We start from the raw sequence: 12,395 nt of genomic DNA, 5'->3' as shown, positions 1-12,395 counted from the left end.
TGGCTGGCCTCTGAACAAGAGGTGGTCAGGTGGGTCCTCTGGGGTGTCTAGGAGCCCCGCAGGGAATACTCACATTTTCTCTGTGAGTTGTGGGTCCAGATGAGGGCAAGGGGTAATGAGATAGGAAAACGGAATAATAACATGGTGAAGAGAACTTTCCAGGCAAGGGCTGTGCTAGAAAAATCTGAGTCCATATGAAATACAATACTTGCCATCCTATTACTGTCCTTTTGGGGCCCAATTTTAACATGTAATTTATTGTATATCTGCTTTATAGATGTAACAAACATAGATTTTCCAGTTAAGATGGTTCCCAGTATGTGGGCCATTCAAACAGCAAGTCTGTGCACCACGCACAGCAGTGGGGGGCAGGCTGCCTGGGGCCCCTGGCTGACCTGCAGGCCCTGGTTACTCGTTCCCTGCTTACCTGGCTTCCGGCCCTGCCTGGTAAGCAGATACCTGAGCCAGCCCGAAGGCCATGCTAACCATGTCTCTGGTGCGTCCTCCCCCAGGGCTGTGCCTGCTGCTAAGTCGGGGGAGGGAGAAGCCATGCTGGAGATCTGGGGAGGTTCATTTCAGAATTAGCTCTGATGAGTTGCTGATAGGGAGGGTCCTCCAAAGCCACCGACCCAAGGGGCCGGGCGTGGTGTGGCGTGGCGGGCGCACACCGTCCGACCTCTGCTCCTGCTGTGTCCCTCCTGCGCCCTCTGCTGGGAAGTTGCAGCGTAGCACCCACTGCCAGGATATGGCAGAAGGCTCCAGAAGCTGGGGTTCTGAGCAGCATATAGTGAGCTTCCTCAGCTGTCAACCCTCCCCAAAACCCCTGCGAGTTAGGGGTGACTGATGAGCCAACCCCCAGAGGCCACCGAGCTGCAAAGCACGTTGTCCCGTGTCCTGGAGCCTCTGGGGGACGGCCCCACGTGACCAGCCCCCAGGAGGCGGCCTCCCTCTGTGCTTAGTCAGGGCTGGGGGCGGCCTGCCAAGGACAGCAGAGGCTGTGGTACGCATGGAAACACAGCGCATGCAACTGCCCAGAGCCAGGCCGCCCCGAGGTGGTACTGTCACAGCCGCCATAGACCTGGCCTCCAGGGCTGTGCGCAGGAGGGGCCAGAGACATACATGCCTGGGTGGCTGGCTGTTCGGCAACTCAAAAGAGTGCTCGTGATGAGACTGTGCTGGGCTGGGCCCGCTTCATACCCCAGTCTGTCTTCTACTTACATGTGCCCACAACTTAGGAAACGTGTGGGTGAACATTGCTCACGGTGGATCATGATGATCTGCTCTCCGCAGCTCAGGCGTCCAGCCTTAACTTCCTGCTCCGTTCGTGTCCCGCCCCATGCTGCACCGTCAGCTTTGCCCCATCCTAGCTGGAGCCACCAGACCCCCACCTCAGGGAGTTGTGCTGTCAGAAGCGTGGAGAGGTGGCAGCTGCCTTTTCTCAGCACCTGAACTTTCTTTAGTGTGAGGAAAACCAAGTCTCCTTAGTTTGTTTTCACCTTGCAAGTAGGACTTGTGTGCGGCATCTAGGGCCCTTTCTCAGCGGTGTGAAATGTGAGCCGCCTGCTCTGGAAGCGCTAAGGGGGTGGGGCAGCTGCCTGCTGCAGCGTGCGCCCCTGGCCCCACAGAGTCGGGAGGACTGGGTCCCGCGTGGGTGGACAGGCAGGGCTTCTCGGAGCTCCGGGCGCTGTGTCCTGTGAGCCTCGGAGGTGGCACCATCCTGCTTGCTCTCTCCCTCACAGAGTACCGGCCTGCGGTGGGCAGAGAGCAGGCGTGTGTCACCCACAACTGACTTTGAGCTCTCAGGACAGGGCCAGGTGCATCCTGGCAGGGCCCCCAGGCTGGAAGGGCTGGTGCAGGAGACGCTCGAGCTTGCCATGAGCGCCTGCTCACCCCCTGCCTCACAGCAGGGAGAAGGGAGGGCAAGGCCGGGCTAGGGCTGAGGAAGGCCACGCGTTGGGACCCCCTTCCTGTGCATCTTGTGGAGAAGAGTGAATGACTGAGCAGAGGTGAATCCCGTCATGCAGTGAAGAGGCAGGAGGAGGGGTCTGTGAGCAGGAGGCTGGAAGGCGAGGGGCCCAGCAGCTGCCCTCCCGCTGGCCACAGAGCTGGGGGAGGGTTGCTTCATCTGAAGAGCTGTGTGGGGCCGCTCATGAAGAAGCACGTCCAAGTGAAGGCTTCCCAGCTCCTGAAGAATCCCACGTGACTGACCACCGGCCACACTATTTCTCATTTTTCTTGTCAAAAGTTGAGCAGTTTCTTCTTGGACAAAGGGAAGTTGGCATTAGCAAAGGAAGGCTCTTTCTATTTCAAATTCTCTATTTCCCCAGTTGCAGAAAAGGTGTGAATGCGCAGGTACCACAGCCCCTCAGGGCTCCTCCCAGGTGTACTCTGGCTGGCAGCCAGGCCATGCTGTCGACGTAGCATGGGTGCGGCGGTCCCAGTGCCCACACTGGTCACAGCGACAGGACACAGCCAGACCGGCACAACGAGAGGTGCACGGGGTGGGTCCCCACGTGGGGTCTTGAGATAGGAGAGCACCCATCCAGCTGCATCCCAGTGGGCACTGTGTGACTTCGGGCATGTTTCTTAACCTCTGTGTGCCAGCCACAGTTTCCTCCTGTGGAGCTCTGAACCGGGAGACTTCTGGCCTGTGAAGTGGTGTGACTCACAGTGACTGCTCCAGATCAGGGCTCAGGACGGGCTCTTCCCCCACCACCAGGCCCACGCCATTGCTCCCAGGGTGGCCCAGGCAGGCTCCCGGGTTCGCAGGGCTGGTGACATGTCCCCACGTTGGTGCGGCTCTGGGTTGTGGTCTGTCCATTTTATTCTTCAAGCTCCTAACATGCTTTTTAAAAAACACTGCTGGGCAGTGGCAGTGTTCAGGCTGGTGTGCTCAGGCCAGTTCATGCAGATGTCACTTCTTGTATTCTGGCCTCCTGTTTTATAGCCACAGTAGTCTGCGTTGGGGTCCCAGGCACCTCTGGAATGGGGACAGCGCAGGCCATCATCACCCCCATCTGGAGGTGGAAAGGCCTGGCTGTGGAAGTTCTGCCAGGGCAGTGAGATGCCAGGTGGACCCAGCCTCTCCTTCCCGAGGGAGGCGACGCAGACCAAGAGTCAGGGACTTGCTGGAAGTCGCAGGGCCCCTCTTTGTTCATGGTCAGTGCGACTCCAGGGGAAAATCCTGTGGCAGAATACCTTTGAACTGAACCGAAATCAGAGAGAGAAATGAAGTGGGAGAAACCTGTTTATTGCCTACCAGCAGGTGCCCACTTCTGCTCACCCGTGTCTCTCACCACCCGACTGGGGGGCAGAGGAGGGGAGGCAGCCCCACCCAACCTCTCAGGTCCAGATATGCCCTGCTCCCCCTTGTAATTACCTATTGATATGGAGATGCACTGCTTCTCTCCACCCCTTGAAAACACCTATTGATACGGAAATATACTAAGGCTGGGCAAGAGATGCTGGAAATAATGCAATTTTATCCACCGTCAGTGGTGATAATTTTTCAGAAAAGGTAGGAAAGAGAAGAGTAGGCACAAATCGGGGGTTGGAGGGAAAAGCCTGTCACAGCTGCCCCTGAACATTAGGCAGTGCCCACTGTGCAGCATGAGTGGGGCCACATGGTGTTGGCACCCACCCGCTACCGTTGAAGGGTGGGCGATCCTGCAGTAAAGACGGGACAGCTCCTGTTGAGTGCTCTGGCCGTGAACTGGCTTCTCTGTCTCCCCGTGTGTCAGCTCCAGCCTCTGCTCTGGGTTTCATGACTCTGACCCTCAAGGCCGGGCCCTGTGTGTGGTGTGGAAGGTGCGTTCCCGGGGCCCGGTGGGACTGGCCGTCAGGACATCAGAGTCGCCCGCGCTCCGCCTGAAGGTGCCACGAGCTGCAGCTTCACGGAAGCACCACTCAGCGCTCAGCTGTGGAGTAGAATTGGGGCTGTGTTGGCATCTAGGGTTTTGTGGTGGGATGCCAGAGTTCTAGATTTCTCTTTTTTGGCAATATGGCAGACTGTGGGTCCTGAGAAAGCCCTCTGCTAAAATGGCCCAGAAATCAGTGAGTGGGGAGCGTGGCCATGAGCTTCTGGGGCCAAGGGTCGCCTCTCGCCCTGGCTGCTGGCCTGCTGGGAACGCAGCTGTTGGCCCTAGGAGGGCCATGCCCGTGGCGTGCTGCTGTGAAGATGCCACCCCAGCCGAGGCGTCGTCTCCGCTGTCTGGCACGCAGGCGGGGCTTTTGAGAGTCTCCCCGGGGACTGAAGCCAGCCCGCAGCCCCCCGTTGTGTGGGCTCTAGCTTGTGCCGCCGGAAATACCTCGCCCCTCCCTCCAGCTCCGGACCAAAGCCAGTCCTGTCTGGAGAAGCAGGCCTTGGGTGGCCTTCTGGGCCCCAGAGTTCAGAATGCAAGTTCTTGGTCAGAACTACTGACCACAGGGAAGAAGCTACCTCCAGGCCTTCTTGAACTGGGATGGTTAGACACAGATAAAAGAAATGAGATCAGGAGGATATAATAAAAGAGAAAATCAAATACATAAGCGAGGAACAAATACTGTCAAGAAAGATCATGTAGATTTTGTTGAACCTGTGGAAACAAATGATCAGTGAAATTAAAAGTTCAGTGGACAGATTTTATAGGTTATTAGGTAAGAAATAGAACCTAGTGAGTTGGAAGTCATCACTAAGGACTTGTCTAGTAGGCACAGGAAAAGACGCAGGAGATTGCAGAGGTGTGTGTGCAGTTGGGGGGCTGCCGCGGGGCCGCCCCATTGTTCTGAGGCCTGGGGGTAAGGCTCTGTTTGCAGCTGGGTGTCACACACCAAGGGGCAGTGAAGGCAGGACCAGCCTCGCAGAGGACAGAGAAGGAAGTGCTGCCATGTTGCTGGGTTTTCCTGAAAAAGATGGTGTGGGGACTGTCCAGGCCCACGTGAAACCACCCTCCACCCCTGGCCTCAGGAGCCCAGCAGGAGTGAGAGACAGTGAGCAGCCCCTGAGGAGCAGTTGGGAGGGATCTGCAAGGGCCTCAGCCTTGCTCTGCTGTGGGGTGGCAGCCCAGCTGTTCCCACCAGGCTTCCCAGCACCTGCCATGCCTGCTTCTGCCGGCACCGTGCCCACCCCACCCCATAACCTGCAGAGCCCTTGGGGCTCTTAAAAGCCATCCCAGCTGATTGGGTCCCACCCCCATCCTGGGCAGAGTTCACAGCAGGCTTGTTGGAGCCACACCCACCACCTGCACTGTGGTCACAGGCACTTGCCAGTTCTCACTCTGCAGCTTGACAAAATGCTATTTAGAATTCCTGCACGTTCTACTTTGTTTCCATTTGGACACGAGGAGTAAAAAGCTATCAGGCCAGGGAGCTTGCCCATTATTCCGGGTGGCAGCCTCCTCCCACCCTGCCCCTTTGCACCGGCCAGTGGCATCTGTCGCCTGGGTGTGGGTAGGAAGTGGCAGGGGTTGGCAGGGGTTGACCTGGGGGCTGGCCTCTACTGGCAAGATACAGCTGGTGGGCTGGGCCGGGAGGCATCTGGCAGGCAGGATGTTGCTGAGAGGTGGCTGGGCCAGAGGGGAGCGCTCTCTCTGCCTCGACCCTGAGGTGCAGGGACTCCGGCCCTCCAGCAGCTGGTAGCTGTAGGTCCCTGCCGAAAACTCTGTTGTCAGGAAATTGGCATCAAAGGAGATTGATGACATTTTGGGTGTATTCCTGTGATAGGACACCTGAAATGTCCTGTTTAAGTCCAGGGAGATCCATGGGAGGTGTCTGCTCTCTCCCTGTAGGACAGGGCAAGGCTCTGTGAGCGTGAACTCTCTGGGAGGAGGCAGGTGTATCTGCACCTCTCCTGAGTGTCCTGGGGCGCACTGACAGCCTCCTGGCCACGGGGGAGAGAAGGCGCACCTCTGCTTCGCTAAAGCTCACAACAGCAGAGGAGGGTGGCCCAGGGGTATGGCCCTGGGGGGAGTGGGCCCTGCCACCCCCCACACTGCTGGCTCTCCTCTGTCCCCTCCTGAGGCTGCAGGCCTGGTGCCATTGAGCCCTGTTCTGCAGTAGAGGATGAATTTGGCGCTGCTGTAGAAAACCTTCTGGGCCGAAAGCCCTGGCTGGTTCTCAGGGGCGCGCAGGGTGACTCCCTGACTCTGGCATCTTAGAGTCATAACGTCTGTCCTGACAGTACCCTGCAGACCCTGCCCCTCCCTGGTCTGCCCCAGCCCACCGTCTGCCCCTGGTCTGACCTCTCCCTTTGACCTCTGCATCAATTCAATGTAATAAGCAAGAGCCACCCACCCCCAGGAATTATCAAGGCCACATGCTTCCCAGAGGCTGCTTCCACCCTCTTCTCCTGGGCTTCATGTCCCACCGCCCCAGGTGAAGGGGGACAGTGGTGGGAGCCCAGAGGACAAGAGGCCACAGGCTCTGGTTGAGACCAGGCAGTGCCTCCCCAGAGAGCAGAGTGGGGGGCATGCTCACGTCTCCCTCCTGTCACTTTGAGAGAGGGGACAGCAAGGGGCACCCAGGGCCCTGTGCTGAGGACATCCCAGATGTATATGAAGGTTAAATGCCTACCCTTTTTGCAGGGGGGTGGTCAGCTGGTGTGTGCCTGTGGAGCGCAGCTGAGGAAGCAGCTGGCGGTCCCACCAGTGTTGTTTCTGTCATATTTTATACATCAGTTGTGGAGACCCTTGCCGTCTTCATCACGGGAATGTGTAAGCACACAGTGTGGCCACGCGGGTACACGGTAAGCAGGCAGAGCGAGGGGCACATGCAGAGATGGGTGAGCGGAGTGCTCAGCTCCGTGGGTCCCTGTAGGCCGAACACCCTGATCCGACGCTGTAACCCCACGGCACTTCTGAAATGTGGCTTGGTTTCTTGGGATTTCTTGGAGCCACTGTCGCCAGCTTGTCATCCTGGCAGAGGCCTCCACAAAGGCCTTTGCCACAGGGACGCGCCATGGGCTCTGAGTCACAGCCTTGGCCGGGTTGTAGGCAGAACGGGGGACAGGGCCGATGACCCAGATGCCTGTGGTCATTGACAAGGAGCATTCTTCTGAAATTTACTTCTTTTCTTGGCCTGTACCTTGTGGGTCAAACACTGATTGGTGGTAGTGTTGGCTGCCTGGGGAGCTGTTGCCAAACGCATGAGTCAGCATTCTCCGAAAGTCAGCATTAGATTTTTAAAAGGCAGTTTGAGTACTTTTTGAGGACATAGCAATTCATAGAAAAGTCTTAAGAAAATGGAAAATGACACCCTGGTGGGGTTTGAAGTGGTGGTTCTAGGAGTGGTTGGTGATGGTTCTGGATGTGGAGCAGACGAGGCAGATGAGTGATGTGTTTTATGGACGTCACCCCCCTTCTAGGGCCGAACCCTAGCCATGACCTGTGAGGAGGGTCTCAGATGCACTCAGTGGAAAGCAGGGAAACCCCTCCCGGGACAGTTCCAGAGACCTGAGCCCGTGTGACCCTCCTTTCCTGCCTGCAGTTTGCACCCCATGACCTCGAACACCCTAAAACCATCTTGCCCGCACAAGGGCTCTACCCGGAAGTGCAGGCAGGGTCGGGAGGGCTCCAGGGCCCTTGACAGACCCAGATTTCCCGCCAGCAGGAGGGTGGGTGAGGAAGGGAGAGAGCGGTGGCTCCTGGTTCCTGAAGTCCAGCGCTGTCTTCTCTCCCTCACTCCCTGCCTCTTTTAAAAGAAGCTGTGTGGTCTGTTTCCACTGGAGGTTGGCAGGGTTTGTACCGGGTCAGATACATGGAGGATTTGCTTGTCGCGAGGCGGCCGCGTCGTCCCACCGCGTCTCGTTAGTGCTCTGTGTTGATGCCTTTAGATGCCTCCAGCTCAGTCCATGTCGTGGTACTGCAAGGCTGGGTCGCTCCTCGAAGCCCCATGGCATGAAATGGAGGCTCCTAGAAGCAAGAAGAAAGGTACAGTACTGACCAGTCGGCCCTGACCTCTTTATGTATTTCCAAACTGTGTTTGCCATTTATACCTGTACTGTCTGGAGGCGGGGTGGGAAGGAGGAAGTGGATGACAGACACGCATTAATAGACGGAGGCCTGTCCTGTGCGCCAGGACGTCAGAGACTGGCTGTCCCACCGCCTCGCGCGGGGGGCAGGCTGGGGAGGCCCCTGCAGCACAGCGAGCAGTTGGTGGGGCCAAGGCCTAGCAGCTCGCTGGTGTGACAAGGTGCTGGGCTGAGCGTCAGGCACGCAGGAAGAGGTGGTGATGGCAGCCCGAGTGGGGCCAGTGGCGCCCCGGCCGCTGTGTGGGAGGTGGGGCTCTGTGGTGCCTGGAAGGCGCTGGTTCCAAGGACCGTGGCATGAAACCTCCCCTCTCCTCTCCCACCTCACAGAGAAACAGGGTCCCGAGAGGAAGAGGATCAAGAAGGAGCCTGTCACCCGGAAAGCCGGGCTCCTCTTCGGCATGGGGCTGTCTGGGATCCGGGCTGGCTACCCCCTCTCCGAGCGCCAGCAGGTGGCTCTCCTCATGCAGATGACAGCCGAGGAGTCTGCAAACAGCCCAGGTGAGCCTGGTTGCAGTGGTCCCTGGGGTGGGAGTCGTGTCCCCTTCACCCGGTGAGGACTGCCTGAGTCCTGGTGTTCTCCACGCCCCACCCACTGGCTCCCTCCTTAACCCTCCCTTGTCCTGGGCTCTGCTTGCAGTAGACACGACACCAAAGCACCCCTCCCAGTCGACCGTGTGTCAGAAGGGGACACCTAACTCTGCCTCAAAAACCAAAGATAAAGTAAACAAGAGGAACGAGCGTGGCGAGACCCGCCTTCACCGTGCTGCCATCCGGGGGGATGCGCGCCGCATCAAGGAGCTTATCAGCGAGGGGGCTGATGTCAACGTCAAGGATTTTGCAGGTGAGCGCCCACAGTGCCCAGGAGGGGGCCAGGAGGCCAGTGCAGCACTGGGCCTTCGTGGGTGGCATGTGCAGGGAGGACTTGGCGCTGGCCTCCCCAGGTGTGCAGAGCCTCTGGCTGAGCACAGGGTCCTGTAGTGGTGGCCCACAGCCACACGTGGGGTCAGCATGGCTGGAGCAAGAGCCAGTCCCCAGGTGCGTGTGGCAGAGCCCCCTCTTCCACCTGTACAATTTGCTATTTCTGAGAAGGAGGAGTTAGTGTTTCTTGGGAAGTAATTCAGAATAAAGTCATTTTCTATTTCATTATTTTAACGAGCATTGAGTGATTCTTTGATACCACTCTCTGTTACGTCCCAGCTCTGTGCTGGAGGGCTCCTGCTTGCCCGCTCCCTGCAGGCCTCTGGCATGGTTTGGAAGAAACCACACCGCCCAGCAGAGGGTGCTTGTGTGCCTGTCAGCCCTGGCGGTGTCCCTGGGAGGAAACGTCACCCCAGAACTCTAAAGACAAACCGTGCGCCTCCCCTGGTATGAGGCAGGCCGAGGCCCTTTGTTTACTCCGCAGCTCATGGCTGCAGCTCAGTGTTGATTTTTTGCATGAAAAACCTCCTTTATGCCCAGACCTGTCATCTGCAGACTCCACAGGGGAGTGAGCAGATGAGCAGAGCAGCCTTCCAGAAGATCCTTCTAGATCTTGCCCACTGCCCTGTTGACAACTGTCTGAACCAAACCTACTTTTAGCACCTTTTAAAAAAAAACATATTCCTAAATGAAGATTTTCCCAAGCACTGGAGCGTGTGTCCTTGGGGCAGGTCTTGTTTGCACACTGGCCTGTGCGGCCCCGGGGGGAAGCCTCCCCATGGGGCCTCAGCCACATGCCTCACAGAGGCTGCATTTCCCAATCTGTGGCTGCGGCAATGGGCTCTGCCAGGCGCCACCAGAGCCTTCTGGGCTGCTTGTCTGCATCTGCAGCAGGGCCCTCCCTGAGTGCCACTGGCCAGGCCGCTCAGGCCACCCTCACCATATTGTGCTCAGCCATCCCCACCCTGGCCAGTTTGGGCTCCAGGCCATCCTTGCCAGCTGTCGGTCTGAGGGGTTCACGAGCTAGATCTCAGCAAGGAAATGAGGCAGAGGACCCCAGTAAAGAGCACCCAGGGCTTCCCTAGATGCTGGCCCCATCATCAGTGCTCCTATGGGGCGCCGCCTCCAGGCAGGAGCCACTTTCCCGAGGATTAAGTAACAGATGTCCCAAGTGTCTGTTTCCAGGCTGGACTGCGCTTCACGAGGCCTGTAACCGGGGCTACTATGATGTGGCGAAGCAGCTGTTGGCTGCGGGTGCAGAAGTCAACACCAAGGGCCTGGATGATGACACGCCCCTGCATGATGCCGCCAACAACGGGCACTACAAGGTGGGCGCCCCCCACAGGCCCCCAGTGGTTCTGGCTGTGGTGGCTTGTCCTCTGTGCTGACTGCTCTCCATGTTTGCTGGGTAACTGAGCAGCGAGTCTTTGCTCCCACTAGAGCTGACCCTTCTGACTGGCCTGGTACTCTCATCCCAGGTCAGCACTTGCACAGCCTCCCGCAGTCCTGACATCCAGCACCGTCTACATGCGTGACGGCCCTGCTCCTGCCGTGCAGGTGTGGTTGGATTTCAGTAGGGCAGCGATCGCACCCATGGGAAGGGCACCCCCGGCTGCCAGGCCTTTTCCCCTCTGCTGTGGTTCTGTTAGGCCTGGAGGCCCTGATGGATGCAGCGCCGAGAGGCACAGCCATTGCAGTGGACCGAAGGGACCATCGAGGAGCAGTGCACACCCTTGGCCCTCAGCCTGAGGCTAGAGGTGCACATGGCTGCCAGGGAGCAGGCAACACGCAGAGGTGACAAGGGTCTTGCTGGGTCATTACCAGAGTCACCTTGAAGAGGCCCCTGACCAAAGACAGGGTGGCTGAGTGTGGTGAGGACAGTGACGCTCAGCTGTCTGAATTCATGGCACTCATTTGTGGAAGCCTGCGTGGCTGCTTACGGCAGATGCCAGGGAACCAGCAGCTCGAGTGTGTGACAAGCACAATTAGAAAATGACAAGTCACTTCAGGGGAGAGAGACACTGGGGGGCTCCGAATGGAGAGCTCTGAACCCTGACTATGTATCTGATGTTAGGGATCAGAGCTGACTTCTTAGGTAAAATAATGGCATTATGGTTTTTTGTTCGTTTCTCAAAGGCCATTTTAGAGAAATGCACTGCAAGGTTTATGAAATGTGTGGGATTTGCTACAAATGCCTGGGGGAATGGGTTACTTGAAACTGGCTGTGAACTGAGGGGTAATCCTGATTATCCAGTGGGCCCAGTAGCCTTCAAGGATCCTGGCTGGTCAGAATGACCAGCAGTGACAGGTGGTGGGCTATGTGGGGGGGGGATTTGACTAGCATTGCTGGCCTTTAGGGAAGGGCCTGTAGCTACCAGCAGCTGGGATGGCCCTTAGCTGGGACCAGGGTCTCACCACTGCGAGGAGCTCCATGTGCATCGAAAGGAGGGAGCCATCACAGCTCGCCAGCTGGGTCAGTGAGACTGCCCTTGGCCTTCTAACCTGGGGGAGCCCACAGCTGGGATGCTGCCCCGGTTAAGTGAGACTGAACAAGTGAGAGTGGGAGGGGTGGGAACTTAGGTGGGTTCCCTCACTGAGGGTCTCTGCATGCTCTCATCTCACACTGGACCACAGTCGAACCAGGTCTGCAAGCTCAGGGACTCAGCCTTCCTGGGGACATGAAGGGTGGGGCTGCCGATGGTAGACAGGTGAACAGAGCCGTGGGCATGACCCCTTGAGCACCGTTGTTATTCACCTGCCCATTTTGCCCCTGCTCAGCAAGGCGAGGAAGAAGGGTCTGTTTTCTAAAATAAAATAAACCTTCTTACAGAAGCTCGGTCTTCGTTTCCTCTATTCTGTAATCTCCCCCACACCAAATAAAATGCTTGCCCCCTAAACTCCCACCACTGACCCTGCCGCGTGGAGAGCTCGTCGCGGGCGGGAGGGGCGGCACATGGCAGATGGAGGCCCGGGTGGGTGCCCTGCTCCAGGGAGGCGCGCCTCTGCCCCCCGCCCCCCGGGCCACGAGCACTCCCCAGGCGGGAGCCGGTCGCTGGTGCGGGGGCTCTGAGCCGTTGCTGCTCTGCAGGTGGTGAAGCTGCTGCTGCGGTACGGAGGGAACCCCCAGCAGAGCAACAGGAAGGGCGAGACGCCGCTGAAGGTGGCCAGCTCCCCAACCATGGTGAACCTGCTGCTGGGCAAGGGCACCTACACGTCCAGCGAGGAGAGCTCCACGGGTCAGTGGGCGGGGCTCCGCGGGGCAGGGGGCGGGGCCAGCTGGAGGTGCAGGGCAGCCCGGGTCCCTTGTCCCGCCACGGTGTCCGAAGCAAACCGCTTCCATCTGCGGATCTGCACCCAGGGTGTCCTGGCCGCATCAGGACCTGCTGGACTGCGGGGATCCGCTCCCTGAATTTCAGTGCCCAAACCGGCAAGCTTACTCTTGAGATGCCAGCCCTCTGCTACACAAGCCTCT

General features: G+C 58.3%; 1 protein-coding gene across 8 annotated transcripts in view; it reads left to right on the top strand.

Annotated features, from left to right (window-relative positions):
* Window positions 1-12,395, top strand: part of ANKRD11 (ankyrin repeat domain containing 11) — a 180,820-nt gene that overhangs the window by 154,245 nt on the left and 14,180 nt on the right. For 3 of the 8 annotated variants that reach the window (XM_036924281.2, XM_036924280.2, XM_036924282.2), the window contains 5 exons: window positions 7,808-7,904; window positions 8,333-8,503; window positions 8,643-8,846; window positions 10,109-10,251; window positions 12,012-12,159. In XM_036924281.2, coding sequence (XP_036780176.2) covers window positions 7,808-7,904; window positions 8,333-8,503; window positions 8,643-8,846; window positions 10,109-10,251; window positions 12,012-12,159 — 763 coding nt within the window. Of the gene's footprint in view, window positions 1-7,807; window positions 7,905-8,332; window positions 8,504-8,642; window positions 8,847-10,095; window positions 10,252-12,011; window positions 12,160-12,395 lie in introns of those variants that run through there. The other 5 variants (XM_036924279.2, XM_036924275.2, XM_036924277.2 and 2 more) reach the window with 3 other exon arrangements.

This window comes from Manis pentadactyla, chromosome 15, assembly GCF_030020395.1.
Source record: "Manis pentadactyla isolate mManPen7 chromosome 15, mManPen7.hap1, whole genome shotgun sequence".
NCBI classification, from domain to species: Eukaryota; Metazoa; Chordata; class Mammalia; order Pholidota; family Manidae; genus Manis; species Manis pentadactyla.
Note: the sequence above shows the minus strand (reverse complement) of the source record. Positions and strands in the feature narration are given on the sequence as shown.